Source organism: Ricinus communis, chromosome 8 (genome assembly GCF_019578655.1).
Source record: "Ricinus communis isolate WT05 ecotype wild-type chromosome 8, ASM1957865v1, whole genome shotgun sequence".
Classification (NCBI taxonomy): domain Eukaryota; kingdom Viridiplantae; phylum Streptophyta; class Magnoliopsida; order Malpighiales; family Euphorbiaceae; genus Ricinus; species Ricinus communis.
The window spans coordinates 3,600,686-3,617,482 of NC_063263.1; the positions used below are offsets into that span (position 1 = coordinate 3,600,686).

The 16,797-nt window shown below is 30.6% G+C and overlaps 1 protein-coding gene across 1 annotated transcript; it reads right to left on the reverse strand.

Annotated features, from left to right (window-relative positions):
• Positions 1–15,663: 15,663 nt before the first annotated feature.
• On the reverse strand, positions 15,664–16,596 carry LOC8283670 (22.7 kDa class IV heat shock protein). Its single transcript, XM_002521228.4, has one exon. The coding sequence runs from the start codon at positions 16,443–16,445 to the stop codon at positions 15,873–15,875; it is 573 nt and encodes a 190-aa protein (XP_002521274.1). The 5' UTR covers positions 16,446–16,596; the 3' UTR covers positions 15,664–15,872.
• Positions 16,597–16,797: the final 201 nt, after the last annotated feature.

The window sequence follows — 16,797 nt, forward strand, 5'->3', positions numbered from 1 at the left end:
TTCCTCTTTTCTTTTTCTTTCTTTTTCTTCCCATAACAGCCAATAGTCCCTCATTTTTTTTTCATTACTAAATATTACCCCCTACAAATTCTTGTTTAACCCTCCAGCTTTTCTTTAGTATTTCAATTAAGCCCCTAGCTATTTATTTTGGGCCAAATTAGAATTATGAAAGTTGTATAATTACTCACTTACCTTGACTTTAATAGAGGAATTACTAACATACCTTTACCGACATAAATATTTACAGAACTACCAAAGTTGATAATTTCCATTTTAATCCCATACTAATTCAATTATACTTTTAGGTCATTCCTCAAAATTAAAATTTAATTTAATCCTAATACTAAATTAACTTAATTGATCAATTTGGGAACCCTTTTTCAATTAAATCCACTACCATTTCGCTAATTAAATTTTACCATTTTTCATGATAAATTCTTTTATAAAAATATTTTTATAACTTCTAAATATGATATTTAATTACATATATTAAATCTTAAAACTTCTAGTTTTATTATTATTATTATTATTATTATTATTATTATTATTATTATTATTATTGGTCCTTAAGTACGGATATTATAAATAAGCTAGCATATACAAAATTCTTTAAAGAGATGAACATCAATAAAAGAAGATATGCAGATAATAAAAAAGTACAAGTATCATAAAAAGAAAGTGCAGTACTTCAACATCAGTTATATCTTAAGATGAAGGATTTTGGTAGCTTAACCATCGATATTACAAAACCATCTTTATTATTATTATTATTATTATTATTATTATTATTATTATTATTATTATTATTATTATTATTATTGTTATTATTATTATTATTATTATTATTATTATTATTATTGGTCCTTAAGTACGGGTATTATAAATAAGCTAGCATATACAAAATTCTTTAAAGAGATGAACATCAATAAAAGAAGATATGCAGATAATAAAAAAGTACAAGTATCATAAAAAGAAAGTGCAGTACTTCAACATCAGTTATATCTTAAGATGAAGGATTTTGGTAGCTTAACCATCGATATTACAAAAGGTGACAAAAAGGTTATAAAAGTCATTTTAGATTTAGGAGCAAGTATCAACTTGATGCCTTATTCAATTTATAAACAACTTAGCTTGGGAGAGTTGAAGCCTACCACCAGTCTCTACAACTTATGGATATGTCAATAAAATGTCCTAGAGGAATAGTGAAAGACTTGCTAGTTTAGGTAGATAAATTAATAATTCATGTTGATTTTATAGTGCTTGATATGGAAAACATACTTGTAAGGGATAAGGAAAAAAAAAATTCTCCCTGGTAGGCCTTTCATGGGAATTATTAGAACTATGATTGATGTGCATAACAGAAAACTTACTATAAGAGTTTTAGGAGAGATTATAGAATTTAAAGTTTTTGATCTCTAACTTTATCTCTTAATTCTATTATTGATTACTATTCACATGTTGATGGGATAGATAATGTTATTCCGTTGTTAATTGATAAAAAAAACTTTCGTAACAGTTTAGATGTTTCTATTAAGAGTATTAAACCATACTTGAAAGAAATGACTTATAACCAAGAGTGGAGTGCATGGATGAAAGCTCACAATGAGCATAATTAGGAATGTCTAGCTATAGACAATAAACTTAGCAATTGTATTTTATTTTTATGCATTTAAGTTATTTTTATTTTTAGTATTTGTTCTTTTATGTTTATTTTGTAAGCCTGTGAATAAAAAGTCAGCATTTTTACCTTTTTCGTTTCCCAAATGGCAATATTTCTCCATGTGGTAACATGTCGATTTATTTTTTTAATATTATGCTTTCATATTTCATTGATTTTATGTTATTATGTGGATGTTGTGTGCTTAGTATGTGGTGAATATTCATTGATTATTAAAAAAAATATTAACTAGGCATGTCTCATTTTTTTTGTAGGATTAAGACTTAGCTCCTTTTAATATGCTTATTATTAGTTAGGAATTAGTTAAATTTTATTTCATTAATATTAGTTACTTTTAGTTTTAGTAGTTTCATTAGTTAAATATTTAATTTTATTTAAGTTATAAATAAAAATTTAATTTTTAATTAAAATTGCCAATTTCGTTAATATTTATTTAATTAAATATTTTTAATGTTAAAACTTAATAATTCACTTAATTGCATGTTTTTCATTTAGTATTTACCCTAGCATGTATAAATTTTTATTTACAACATTAAAAAAATCTTTGGAAGGAAATTCGAGCAAGCCGTATTGCGGCAATGAAAATCAGCACAAGCTTGTATGAGAAGCAGCACGGGCCCGTAGCAGAATCAACGCAACAGAGGCATGGGCTAGTAATGGGGTGTGACAATGTGCACACGACTCCATCCATGGGAGCGCGACTCAAACATCCACGAGGCATGAAGAGATCCGAGGGGGAGACCGGCGATGATGGCCTTGGGTAGTTTGCTTGGGCAAGGGAGAGCTGTAGCGGTCCGGGAGGAACAAAAATTTTGGATTTATGGCTGATTTTGGACACAAATTAAATTAATCAAAAATAAAATTTAGAAATTAGTTATACGGAAAAATATAGTTTTTCTTTTTAAGTTAAAACACTCTTCAAAAATTAAATTTATATCCATCTCCTCCACATATGTAGTCATGTCATTGATATAGGACTTTGTTTTAGGATTTATTCTAATATTTTATTTATTTACTTTTAACCTTAGGATTTTATCTTTCTAGTTTCTTTAAGGTTGTTTATTATTATTTATTTATTTATTTATATATTTATTTCTTTTATAATTATTAATGATGTGTATTCAAGTATGCTTCTAAGATTTGGATGGTGGATATTGAAATTCAAATTCAGGGCTTACTGTATAGTGCAAAAATTTAGGGGAATGTTTTATCTTTTTTCTCTTTCTTGTTCTTTATTTTCATATATGTTAATACATTAAATGTCAAATTTAAGTGTGAGAAAGGAAAATAAAATAATTCATTCAATATATTTTATATACCATGTGAATTAATAACTTTGGTTAATTTTTATAAAATCTTAATTTTTTCTATTCAGATTTTTGTTATTATTCTTTATAAAAGTCAATGAAAGAATAATTCTAAAACTCTTGAGTTAGTCTTTAACATATATGTGTGAATACATGAGTTTAGTGGTGCTTAAATGATTAAGTGTCCATTCTTTGTCTATGGACATCATAAGAAGTTTGGCAAGTTTGAGTTGAGATAATTAGAAATTTATGATTTAAATTATTATTTCCTTGTTATTAAATTGGCTTTGCGTAAGTCTAGTGAGATATGATATAGGTAAATAAAAAGAAGCTCTAAGTGTGGTGATTCTACTCTGCTAATTTTAGTTGCTTAGTAACTAGGAATTTTTATGACTAATATCGATTTTTGTGTCAAACGACAATTGAGATTATGAGTATGCAAAGCATCTTGGTTGTATGTTATGTTGAGTAACCAAGTGCATTCATTATCTATTTTTGTATTTGCATAAAAAGACAATAACATCTCAAGAAAGAAAATAATTCCCTAAGTATCAAGTTGAAACCCAAGAGATATAAAGAAAAAAAAATATAAGAGCTTGAAAAAAATTATTCTGAAATATGTCTATTCATGTCTTGTTATAAATGAAGATTTACCTTTTGAATAGGATTATGATGATTTGAATTATACATCATAGTTATATCTTTTGAAGATGAGTTAGACTATTTATTGCAAAACACATGTGAATGATTGGATGCCTGACTCTTTTGTTAACAGTGACTGAGTTTTACACTTTTGAAAGAAAAACTTGATGATTCAAGTTGTTCTTGAGTTGACATGATTAGAGCATCTGTGAGATTCTTTTAAGTACTAGCTTGAAGCTAAATATGATTGTTCTTCATGATTTCTTTCAAAGGTTAATTCATAAGTTACTGTTTACTTGAGGACAAGTAGAGATTTAAGTGTAGGGATATTTGATAGGTCTATATATATACATATATATATATATATATAGAAACACATAAATGAGAAATAGATCAACAAGTTTCTGGTGTGCAGGATCCTCAGACGAGGCAAGCACAGGGCATACGCTTGTTAAATCTTAAAAATGGTAGATAAGAAGATAAATTTTATTGATAGATACAAACTTTGAACACAAACTTTGAACACAAACTTTGAACAAATATACAAGCTTTGAAATAAAAGCTTTAAAAATGAAAGCTTTAAACTAGAGAAATATAACTTACAAGAGGAGGATAAAAATATAAGAGGAAAGTGTTTCTTCTCACTATCACTCTCACACTATACTCTCTCTTTTCTCACTATATTTCTTCTTTGTGTGACTTGAAGAATACAAGAGGTTCTTTGTATGTTTCAGTCTGCCCTCTTCTAAGGGAAACTCCTCTATTTATAGAGATCTTGAAGCTTTGGATGCTCTTCTTGAAGCTTTGGATGCTCTACTTAGTGGAATAAAGGGGGGGCTCCACTTCTTCTTGTAGTCTTGTGATAATGGAGTAAGATGCTTCACTCCTTTTGTGGAAGTTGTCGGCCATGCTTTGAAAAAAAATCTTTTGCTTTTCTTTTGTCTTCTATCTTTTTTCTTTTCAAAAGACTTTTTTTTATTTATTTATTGGGCTTTTAGCCCATTACAAAAATATTTTGGGCTGCCATTTCTGGTTTTCAGCCCAAGGGCTTTACATAGGTGTCATTTAATAGGCTTGAAAATTCCAAAACAGTCATCTTCGTTTGAGTCACCATCTAGGTCTATTGCTGCCGAGCTAGTGCTGGAAGAGGAAAATGAGGCTTTTGATTTTCCTTTGGAAGAGACGGTTTCTAACAATTCTTTGATCAACTGTAAGAAATCCTCTTCTGTCTGAGCCGCTGCTAGCTTTGGAATTATGAAGGACTTCTGTGCCAAGAAAGTGGTTTGTTCTTTTGGAGGTGGCAAGAAGCTATTTTTTGAAAGGAAATTTTGTACCAACTTTAGTGATAATTTTTCTTGGTGGTTAAATTTATCCCACCATTTGACTTTGAACCTTCGGGTAAGGATGATTTCTCCATCTGTTGCTTGATTGAAATGGAAATACCAAAAACATACCCAGAGGAGAAAAAAGTTTGAACAAAATAGAAGTAACGGGGGAAAACGTCTTTCTATTTTGTTCGGTTTGTAGTGGGCTTTGAAAAGGTTAAACAGAGGTAGAACTTCTGGAATTATGGTCTCAAGAACATTGCCATAAAAATTCCACCATTGTTTAAACCAATAGGGGATCTTTAAAGTTTGGATTGAGCTTGTATCGAAGTAGAAAAGCCAAGAATGGCTTTGTCCTTCGTTTTGAAGAAGAAAGGTATTAAACCAAGCTTGTTGGTAATCCCAATAGTTGAAGGAAGTGTTTAGGCTTGATGGGTAGGTTCTTTGGAGGGAAGTTGGGAAGGATCTTGAAGAGTGTAAATCCATTCCCCAATCTGTAGGGTGGAGGATTCTTTGTATGGTGCATGTGAAATATGCAGGGTCTTTATGGTCTTTGTGTTTTTTGAAGTGTTTAAACTTTGCAGAACCAGTTACCTCAAGGATAGACTGGTAGTAGGATTGAGGCTTTGAAATATTCCAGGGCTTGAAATACTATCCCGGAGGGAAAATTTTTGAAATGAGTTTTGAGGGGCTTTTTGTATAGAGTCCTTCCTCAATAGTCAAAATGTTTTGAAAATTTTGCTTTTCTATATATTCATTGGATTTAAAAAGTTTTATTTGTGACAAAACTATTTCTTGAGAGTTGGGTTTTGAAATACTTTTAGAGTTCTGAGATAGGTTTTGAGGAAAAATTTCTATCTCAGGTTTTGAAAAAGGAATAGAAAGTATACCTTTACCCTTGTTGGAAGAGGAGGATGACTTTGGAGAGGCTTTGGGCTGAAGTTGTACCATTTGCTTTGAATATTCTTCGACCCTTTTTAGGAATTCAGGATCTTACTGTGCAAGCCACTCCTGAATTTGCAATTGTTGTTGGGCCGGATTGACCTTGCTTCTGTCAATTTCTTCCTGGATGATTTCCGTCCAGGTTCTGATGGGCTTTGAAGAAGAAGGCAAAATTTCCTTCTTTGGACTTTGGACAGGCTTTGAACTTGCTGTCGACTTTTCTTCTTTTGCTTTTGATTTTCTTGGCATTTTCACTCCTGTTTTTGAAGAAACTCTCTGGTTAGAAAGTCTGAAATTGAATTCGAATCTCCTCTTAGGTATTCGATTTCAAAGTCAAAAATAGAAAGAATGGCTTGCCATCTGGCAAAAATTTGTTTTGAAGCTATGTTTTGAACATCTTTTTGTAAAACTTCTTTAGCAGATTTACAATCAATCATTAAAAGAAATTTTTGGTTTAAAAGATCGCTTTGAAATTTTGAAATGCACAAAACTATCGAAAGAATTTCTTTTTTGATAGTTGAATAGTTTTTTTGTGTATCATTCCAGTGTGCAGAAGTAAACTGCACAATACATTCTTTGTTGTTTTGGACTTACTTAAGAATCCCACCATATCCTAGATTTGATGCATCAGTTTCAACAATTTTGAATGCAGATGGATCAGTTAGGTGTAAGCATGGTATTTCTGAAACTTGCTTTTTTATGCTTTGAACAATCTTTGTATGCTCATTGGTCCATGTAGGGGGGTTTTTCTTTAACCTATCATGAAGGGGTTTTGCAAAACAGTTCAAATTTGGATAAAAATCCATTACATAATTTAAACTACCAAGGAATCTTTGTAATTGTGTTTTTTCCAAAATTTTATCTGGAAACTTTGAAGTAAAGGCTAGAGACCTTTCAATTGGGGTGATAGTTCCTCCGGAGATATAGTGACCAAAAAATCTAATTTTTATTTGGAATAAAGATATCTTGGATTTTGAAACCACTAAACCATTTTTCTTAACAACATAGAAAAATGTCTCCAAGTGTTTGAAATGTTGCTCTAGAGAATTTGAAAATATCAACACATCATCAATGTAGACAATGCAAAACTTTGAATAAGGATTGAAAATTTCATTCATGATTTTTTGAAATTCAGAAGGAGCATTTTTTAATCCGAAGGGCATTACATTCCATTCAGATCGCCAAAGGGAAGTTTTGTACTGTCTTTTGGATGAATCTGGATTTGCCAAAATCCTGATTTCATATCAAACTTTGAAAAAATAAAAGCAGAATGAAGCTTTTGAAGAAGATCTTTTTTATTTGGAATTGGGTATCTGATCCACTTTAGGGCTTTATTCAAAGGTTTGTAATTAATCACCAACCTAGGTGTTCCTCTTTTTATCTCACTATTTTTGTTGACATAGAAAGCTGCACATGACCAGGGGGATCTAGACTTGGTAATCAAATCTTTTTGCTCTAACTCTTTTATTTCTATTCTACAATGGCTTTCTAGGGTTTCATTCATTTGGATGGGTCTTGCTTTGGCAGGGATTTATTTATCAGAAAAATCTTTTTCAAATGGTAAATCTACCATATGTTGTTTTCGTCTCCAAAAAGCATTAGGAAGATCAGAGCAAACTTCATTTTCAATCTTCTTTTGCAAATCAGAGATTTTTCTTTGATTTTGCATTTGATTTTGGATTCTTTTCAAACCCATATCTTGTTTCAAGTGGAAAAGCTGGGTTTGTTTTCCTTTGATCAAAGCATTTATCTCAAAATTATAAATTGAGTGGGCTTTAATAAGATTGAGATTTCTCTTTTTGGATTTTTCTATGAAAGGGAAAACAATCTTTGAATCTTTAGCTTTAAAAATAATACCAGCAGTAGTTACTTTGAAAGGAGTAATTAAATTGATAAAAGGAGTTCCCAAAATAACTGTTTGCTGAAGATCTTTTGTAAGAATAAAAATATTTTTTAAAGCAATATTATTATTTAGAATTGCAGCTTCAGTTTTTCCCGCAATCCTAATCTTTGAACTATTGGCTGAAGTAAGCCTCTTTTTAGTTTTTTGATGATACCTTTTAAGAACCAGCTCATAATTGATACAATTGAGGTCTGCTCCTGTATCAAATAAAGCGATGGTTTCTATTTGGAAATCACCAGGGAAAATGAGTTTTATTTGAGTCAAATATTTTCTTGAGGTAATTTCCTTTAAAACATTAATGAAGTTTTCTGGAACACTTTTAGAAACCTCAAGATTTTGAAAATCATTTTCTTCTTCAGAATCAGAATCACTATTCTGTTTGAGAATCACGCTTTGGAGTAAAACAAAATCATTTTGTTGTTTTTCTTTCAAATCTTTGAGCTCAGTTTTGATAGCTTTGATTTCTTTCTGAAGTTCTTGAACGGTAGGAAGAGGGTTTTTTAGCTTTTTTCCTTTATCCAAGATCATAGTAAGATCATAAGTGTTCTTACTAGAAGAGGGGACAAGGGTCTCAGTTTTTAAGATTTCTTTTAAAACTTGTTTTTGAATTTGGGGGTCATTAATATGCTTGACGGCTTCAAGAAGAGCTTCTTGTTGCCTAGTGAGCATATTAATATTCTTTGAAATATCTTCAGAATCTGATTCAGAATAGTCGGATGAGGTTTTGATTTCATCAATTTGAAACTCTTCCTCACTAATTGAAAATTTTGATTCAAAGGAATCAATAAGAAGAGCTGAAATTTTGCTTAAAACTTCATCTTCTAATTGGAGCTCATGGAGTTTTTTGAAAAACTTGCAATATTTTGAAGTATGGCCCTTTTTGCCACACTTATAGCAAGTAATTTTGCTAAAATCTTTTTTGAAATTTTGTTTTGGAAATTTTGAAGAGGATGGCTTTTTGTAGAAATTCTCTTTGTTTTTGGGAGTCCTTCTACTTTTGAAAAAACGTTTTTTCTTAAAAGATTTGAAAAAATCTTCTTTGCATTTTCCTTTGCAGGTAGGGGGAGGCTCTATGGGATTATATTCAAACTGGTTACAAAAAATACCTAGTTCTTGCCTAGTCTTCTTCATTTCCCATTTGAGTTGCCTTTGAAGTTTAAGGTCATGGCATATCTTCAATCCTTCTTTCTGGGTAAGGCTCACTATTTCACCATAAGTGTAGAAATTATAAGGGATCTGGCCGTTATGGGCTTCTCTTATGGTATTCCTAACTCTTTCACCTAGTATCTTAGGTAAACCGGCTAAGAATTTCTCTTTCCAGAAAGGTTGGCTTGAATCTTCCCTAAGCATGACTCTGGTCAGGAAGGTGTCTTTGTAAGCTTGGAAATTGCTAAGCTTTTTACAGGTTAGATTGCTAAGGAGCTCAACATTCTTATCTTTCAGAAGAGAAGGGTCTCCTATGAAGTGGAGGGAAATCGTTAGTATTAAGGTTGACACAACATCCTCAATTGGATTTCCTAGTTCATCTAAGATGGGGGTCCCTTCTATTGTGGTTTGGATGGCACCTAGGATTTGGAGCTGTTGTGCTTTTGTGAGATGGTAATCCCACCATCCTTTAAGCTGGCCAGAAAATCCAGCTATAAGGAGTTCAACAATGGCTCTATCAGAGGTACCACTTTAGGTTTTGTAAGCATTGGCTGCCATGGTCATCTGTTGCAAGAGACCAATGATATTGTATTCTGACATTCTATCTATATTCCATTCATAGACGGAGGAGGCATTGAATCTAGATTAGGTTAGGATATTGTTCCTATTTTCTATTCCTAGATCTGAGGCAGTATTCCTAGGAGTATGCCAGGTCAATCTAGGGGCTTGCCATCCCAATCTGTTGATGTTGGAGGGTTTGTCAGTGACACTATCAAGCTCTGAATCATTTGATTCATCGCAATGGGCTTGATCTATAGCACTGATATTCCTACTGCTTTGAGGAGTATCTGGCACTAGATTTTTGGAAGACTCAGAAGTTGCTAATTTGCTAAGCTGTTCTCTGACTGCTCTAGCAAACTCAGTTTGCTTTTGAAATTGGTCTTGGCTAGGCTTTGAGATTTGGTAGGGTTTGAAGATTGGATTTTTGAGCTTTTCTGACTGGCTTGTCTCTTTTGGATGTTCAGTGTTGGGGATTGGAGAGGTCAAGACTATAGGAGGTTTTTGGATCTGGCTTTCTATCCTAACAAGCTGCTTCCCTATTGTGTTAAGATAGGTGTTCGAGAAATTTTTCTGCTGAACAATGTTCTTGACATTCTTTTCAAGATCTTCTCCTACCAATTTGTAAGGTGTAGCCTCTATTTCATTCTCTCCATAAGGAATAGTTATCTTCCTAAGGGGAGGATGTTCAGACTGGATGGTTTGGTTTTCTCCGACCTTCCACTCTGGAGCCTTGTTTCTTACAGTGACAGGACTAATAAGCTTTTCTTTGAAAGGATAAAGAATACTATTTTCTTTGTAATAAATTTGAAACCAATAAAAAAATTTGATTTGGACTTTGTTTTGAATGCAAAATTGATAGTATCTTTCTTGAATACTATCTTTTTCTTGTAAAATTTTTTTAAAAAACTAAAGTTTTTTAGAATGGTTTTTCTTTGAATAGAAATCTTCATGTAAAAGCTTTTTATCGATTTAAAAATCTTTTGAAATCATGTTGATCTCTGCTTCTAGATTTTGTGTTATTGCAGATGGTGATGGTGAAGAGGGGGTAGAGACGATCTCTATATCCTCATCTTCCTTCTTTGGTTCATTGTAGACTGGTCTGGGGATATTGCTTTGGTAATCAACATTCTGTAGTATATTGTTTGAGCTTGGTATATCAGATGTTGAAAATCTGGGTTGTGTTTGAGATGGAGTTGGTTCTTTGTAAGGAGCATAAATAATAGAAGGTATTTTTGATACCCTTCCAATATCTATGGTCGATGTTGAAGAATCATCATCAGAAAATCTAAAAGAGGTTGATTTCCTGTTGAATGTAAGCTTTACTTTTCCATCTGGAAATTGGGTTATATTTTTAAGATTTGTATTTGGTTCTGTTTGCTTTGGGAATTCAGGTTGGGTTGCACCTTCAAGGATCCATTCTTCTGGAAGAGTGATGTCTTTCCATTGAATAGTTTTTGGAATAGTTGCGTTGGATTTGGAGAGATCTGTTTGTAGGAATAAGGTTTCTCCTTTTGGTGAATGGAGCTTGTGTTTTGAACCAAAAGCAGAAATCATGGCTTTGTAATGTATTTTGAAAATCAATGCTATCAGAATAGATCCTTCAAGCATTTTGTAATTATGTGTCTTTATTTGAAGAACAATGCTCTTTAAAATATTTTTATCATTTAATGAAATTGTAATGTTTGGAAAACAATTGAAAGAAATTGGTCCTTTATTAAGGCTCGACTCGACAGTACCTAATAAAAAATCATAAAAGTTTGTAAACCTAGCATCTCTAAGGACTGCTAAGATGGAAGTATCTAAACCTTCTCTGGTAAGGGGCTTTATTCCTACCTGGACAAGGCCTATATGGATATATTTATAGTTTTTTTCTTTATGCTTCTGGAGGGTCTTTGGATTTAAAAGATAAATTTCTTCAAAAGGCTTTGAAATCTGAATATCTCTTTCTTCAGTTTTGATTGTAAAATCAGTTTTGAAGAGAGGAAACTTTGAATACTTATAAATTTGTTTCTTTTGAACTTTAGGTATTTCCCAATCATCAATATGCTTTGTAAAATCTTCAATAGTGATTTCTTCACTATTTACTAAACCTTTGTACCTTGAGGACTCAGAGGTAGAAGAGTTTGAGAAAGAAGAAGATCTACAGAAAAATGGTTCTAAATTCATTTTAAAATAAACTAAAATAACTTTCTAAACAAACATGAACCAAGCCACCAGTTTTACTGCCCTTACACCTGACGAGACTTACTACTGTGCATAAATGAACAGTGCTTGTTTATTAGTGATATGATGCAGATTAAAATGAGTTTAAAATCTTCTTTATGCAGATAAGTTTCTTTCCCGGAACCCAACAGGTTTTGATACCAAAATAGAGAAACACCGAAATGAGAAATAAATCAACATATATATATATATATATATATATATATATATATATATATATATATATATATATATTTAAAATATGGTGAAATATATATTTTTATCTCACTTTAACTTAATTGTCCAATTTTAGTAATATTAGCCATAAAGAAAAATGAGCTTAATTGAATATGTTTGTATCAAGATCCAAGAGCGAGACGCGTGGACTGACTATTTTACAAGGTCATATTAAGAGTTATTATGAGATAATATTTGGTGGAAATAAGAACATTTGTTGTTTTATCTATTAGATATATTAATTTTGGGTATACTTAATTTTAGGGATACTTATCTTGGTGAGGACTCTTCTCTATATATATTTCTGCAAATCTAGTTCTAAAAGGAAGAGGAAAGGTCTCTCCTATTTGCTATATCTCTCATCATTTGTGCATCATTCTTGTCTCTACAATTCTCTCTAAAGTATTTTTTTCATAAACACTTTAGTTTATTTTAGTTACTTTTTGAATATCAAAGTAAGCTTTTAAGAAGTGAAGAGTAAGGATCAAATATATTTCTATCTTGAAGAATTCTAGGTCTAAAGAGAATTTTTATTTTAAGTATTATTTTTATGTCTTACTATTTAATTATCATGATCGTTGGATAAAATATATAAGGCTAATTTTCTTTAAGTGTTTAATTTAGCCTATTTATTTATTAACGAACCTTGTTATCTTTTACTTGATAAATAATTTCTTTATCATGATATCTTTATTAGTTTCAGTTATTTTTATTAGTTAACCATCATATTAATTCAATAATAATAGTTATTATGAAAATATTTAAGTTGAATGTTTTAGAGACACCACTTTTGTTTCAATCTATGTTGGTATAAGAAACTTTAGTTGTATCATTAGGTTGAGTAATTAAAGGAAAAAGAAAATGACCATCTCTTTCATTAAAATCTATACTTAAGGCTAAAACAAAAGTATTACTAAATAATTGGCAATGCAAAATACTATTTTTATCATATAGTTTGGATAAATTACCTAGCTGGTACCAAATTTTAGAACTGTATATCAATTTGATACCAAGACTTTAATTTGAATCAAATTAGTACTAAAAGTACAGAAAAGTGTATCAATTTAATCCAAATGCCCAATTTCCGATAACGGATGGTGACGTGGCAAGCTGAGGAGGTATATTCTGGTTGTTTCGCCATCTCAGCGTGTGCCACGTCAATTAACTTTGTTTCATCAACTTGTCACGTCACCATCCGTTGTCCGAAATTGGACATTTGGACTAAATTGATATATTTTTCTATATTTTTGGTACTATTTTAATTCAAATTAAAGTATTGGTATCAAATTGATATACTTTTGTTACTAAATAAATTTATTTTTAGTGTTTTGTGGTGATAATTAGTTTCTGCAAATCTTGATCCGGCTATTAGTAACTGAGTATTGGCTAAGACTACTGATATGTGTAATAACTCCTTGCTATGAGAACTTTCCAATGGGCCAATAGAATAAACAAAGAGTCTGAGATGACTGTTGGAGCTGCTTCTATCCAGGGTTCCTTTGGTTTGGTTTGGTTTGCTTCCCTTGTGTTGCTGTGTGATTTGTTTTTGCTACTACTGTTTATTTTGCAATATTTTAGATGTTCCCTTAAACTATTAATAAAAAAGAAAGGTTCTATCACTTTGACCCACTTCAACCTGAACAATGCTTCATTATATACTAATTACTGGCAATTTGGTATTGCATAATTATTTTATTTATTTTATATTTAAATTATTTTATTGTGTATTATAATTTAATTTATAATAATATTAATATAAAATATAAGTTTTACTTTTATTTTTATAATATTTATATTTATATTAGTCATTTATAAACCTCTAATAAATTCTCATACATTCATATAATAATTATGTTTAAAAAATCATATTATTAGAATTCTTACTATTTATTTATTATTATTATTATTATTTAATATAAAAATATATAGATTGAAATTTTTTTTAATTATTATATTCCACCAATAGTTCTCAAACGTGTCACAATTTTTTTAAATGTATTTTATAATCCAAATTTAGAATTTTTATTCTTTTACTATTTATTATTATTATTTATTTAAATATACATATAGTTTATTAGAAAGATAATAAGATTTATTATTAATATGCAGTAACTATAATAATTATTATACTTATTATAACTCTTTTTTAAGAATATAAAAATCTTAAATCTAAATAAATCATAAATTTTATCATCTTCATTATAGCATTTAAGATCATATTTAATTAATTTTTTTATAAATATGCAATGCGTTCAAAAATAACATAATGACATGACATGCTAAGGTTTATAAATATGAAAAATATATATACTTATCAATTTTAATTTTCTTTACTTATATTATACTACTAATAAGTTTTCATATGTCCAAATAATAATTATTTTTAATAAATAAAATTATTAGTATTTTTGCTATTTATTTTTTTTATTTTTTGATATCACATATATGTAGATTGAAACTTTTTTGTTTATTTATTATATTGGACTAATAAGTCTTTTAACATGTTACAAATTTCTTTAACTATTTTTATGATTCAAATTTAAAATTTATATTTTTCATATTTTATTAATTAATTAATTTATATATATAAATATAAACATATATTATATAGAAAGAAAATAAAATATATTATTAATTTATAGTAGCTATAGTACTATATAATAATCTTATATTTAAATAAATCATAAATACCATATTTATTATTAACACTTAAGCTCACATTTAATTCTTTTATAAGAATTTAGAGATAATATTTTTATAGATTGCCATATGTCATTTTTTTTATTAAAAAACAATAGATATAGTTTCATAAAATTTTGGTACATGAATTCTCTCTCGTAGAAAAATTTGTTCGTACATTATAGATTTCTAGTAGCTGGTATATATCCTCAATTTGAAGTTTCCTAGTTTAAATGACTCTAATTGGACTTCCTGACTTCTTAAATTACAAACCATACTTGATTACATAAAAGTTAGTATCTCAGGGGTCAAAAGCCAAGTTCGAGATCATATATCAACTTTTGCCATGATTCACATACAAACCTTGATTTATGGTGGAACTGTTTGTAGCTATGTGGGTTTCACTAGGAGAACAGGTCTGCTTATGAATTAGCTCAAGTATGGGCTTAATTCTCAGTTGTGCCCAGTTTGGCTGGACATTCCCTCCTTGGCTAGAGCCAATACTTATATCAGACTCAATCTTGTACTGCATGTTAATGAACAGAGCTCTTGTTGAAAATAATAATAATAATAATACTGACAAAAAGTGGTCGTTAATTAAACCATTTTCATGAGAACAAACTAGCCCTTCTTGTTTTGGCATTAGTCAAGAATGCTATTAGGCATAGAGTAATATAAATTTACTGCAGTATACATAAGGTAATTCTGTCAGGATCAACATTAGGCCTAGGTTTGATTTCCTAAGGAACATCCTTATCATTGTTTTTGCAACTGCTAGTAATGACCACTAGGAACTTTACTTACAAATGACCCTAGTTAGGCTGAGGAGGTTTCATGCCTTGGCTGCTCTACTTTGCTTCCCTTCATCTTTACATCTATGAAATCTTCAGAGAATTTCTCTCTTAATTTTCTTTCATACTTTCAGCCAAAGTTTGGAGAATAACCATTGGTATGCATACTTTTTTACCAGTTTCAACTACAGTTAATACATCAATAACAGACTTTGAACATCAAATAAGAACACAAGAGAATGAAGAAAGCTGCAAATAGAAATCACCAGAATTTTATTAATTTTATTGCAGTTAGATCAAAGAAAACACAAACAGTTCTATACAAATAGAACTAAGCACATCATGCTTTGCTCCTAGCTCCTCTTATTACAGATATTATTAATGTGCAAAACACACCACAATTAACAAAGACCATTAATCCTTAACACACTGATAAAAAGAACACCCCAGGACATCACATCACATCTCAGACTTCACAGTCTTGATATCCTGACCAGAAGAACCTTGATCAACAATGTTAATAACCTTAGGCTGCCTTTTCTGCTCTTCAGCAAACTTAGGCACATTAACTCTCAACACTCCATCTTCAAGATGAGCCTTAATATGATCCAAATCAACATTGTTAGGCAATCTAAATTGCCTCCAGAACTTACCATTAGTCCTTTCAACTCTGTGCCATTTCTCCCCTTCAATCTCTTCATCACCTTTCCTCTCCCCGCTTATCCTCAGCATCCTATTCTCTTCCACCTCTATTTTAACATCATCTTTCTTGATCCCTGGAATGTCCAAGGATATTACATGCGCTGATGGTGTCTCTTTCCAATCTGCTCTTGCCAGTGCAAGTGATGATTCCACTCCTTTTGGGATTGTAAGTGGAGTTTGTTCAAGAATTCTAAATGGATCCTCTGCTGGCATCATAATGTCAAATAAAGATGGCCTTGTGTATGGCAGTAAGGCATTGGCTTGGGCTGCCATGAGAAAGACGAGTGTTGGAAGGATCAAGAACATAATTTTGAATCTTGGGCTGGCCATTTTTTGGGTGTAAATATACAATTTTTATGGCAAAAGGTTTTGTAATAAGAGAGCAAGAGACGAGGATTAGTGATTGATATCTGATTAGTTTTTGGTAATAGATGTTGCAAGCTTTTCTTCTGAGGATTAAAAAGCAGGGAAGTTTAGATTTATATACTAGTGGGTGAATATTTCTAGATGGTTCTTGAAAGTACACGAATTCAAGAGAAAAAGAAAAAACAAAAAGTCTATAATAGAAGAAACAGAAGTGTAATCCGAGACACTACGCATACATTCTTTGAGAAGTTTCCTGAAGAAACTTCGTCCTTTTTCTTCTTTTCCCTATTTTTAATATTAGACTGTTTCATCCGTT

What these genes read in the sequence shown, in the direction of transcription:
- LOC8283670 (XM_002521228.4), bottom strand. Translation starts at nt 16,445, where the DNA reads ATGGCCAGCCCAAGATTCAAAATTATGTTCTTGATCCTTCCAACACTC.